Source organism: Aphanomyces invadans (assembly GCF_000520115.1).
Source record: "Aphanomyces invadans strain NJM9701 unplaced genomic scaffold supercont1.201, whole genome shotgun sequence".
Taxonomy (NCBI): Eukaryota; Oomycota; class Saprolegniomycetes; order Saprolegniales; family Verrucalvaceae; genus Aphanomyces; species Aphanomyces invadans.
The window spans coordinates 28,440-29,164 of record NW_008580346.1 but is presented as its reverse complement, the minus strand read 5'-3'; the positions used below and the strand labels follow the sequence as shown (position 1 = coordinate 29,164).

General features: G+C 53.8%; 1 protein-coding gene across 1 annotated transcript; it reads left to right on the top strand.

Annotated features, from left to right (window-relative positions):
• Positions 1 to 123: 123 nt before the first annotated feature.
• H310_15167 (hypothetical protein) lies at positions 124 to 693 on the top strand (the record flags this gene model as incomplete). The annotated part of the gene is made up of 4 exons (XM_008883154.1): positions 124 to 220; positions 274 to 338; positions 381 to 514; positions 579 to 693. Coding segments are annotated over 4 exons (411 nt in total), but the record flags the coding sequence as incomplete, so codon positions are not given.
• Between the last annotated feature and the right edge of the window lie 32 nt (positions 694 to 725).

Here is a 725-nt window from a genome sequence, read left to right as displayed (position 1 = left end):
TCGCGGCGCTCGTCGTGGTCTTTTGCGCGATCTGTATTCCATTCTTCGTTGGCCAGACGAACCACGAAGGTTTGCGCGGATCCATGGCCACACGTCGTCTCGTCATGTCGTGTTTGGTTAGGCAACGGCGTATACCGCGGCCTCGTCGACGTCAACCCGAACGACCCGAACGCCGTGCATTTGGAAATCATGATCGCCAACATGGACACACAAGACTACGGTCTCCTATCTCGACATTGAGTCGTCCTTCTTAATGTATGTTGCTCTGCGCAGTGATCCGAGCGTCTTCCAAGATGATTCACGTTCCCGCATCCCTCTACAACACGACAGCCAATTCGGTACCAAATCATCCTGAGGTCGACAAGACTGACATGCGATAGCTCAACAATCCCGTGCGAATCCAACTTGACAGCGCCAACGGCGTCCTAACTCGAGCATCCCTCACGAAGGACCTGCCCTTGTCAACCCGTATCAACTTGGCCGTAGGGTCCATTGCCTGGTATCCCTTTGACAGGTAGCTCATTGCTGCTTTGATCACGCATTCTAGCGAATGCATTGATTCTGTGGTTTGGTCGTAGCTACGCCACACTGCTCGACGTGCAGGCGGCGATTGGCACCGGCGCGTTCACAGGCACGAAGGAGTCGGGGATTCCCATGAGTTTGAGGGTGTACCAGCCAGAGGATTTTGACTGGCAGTACGACACTTCATCAATTCATCCAACAAT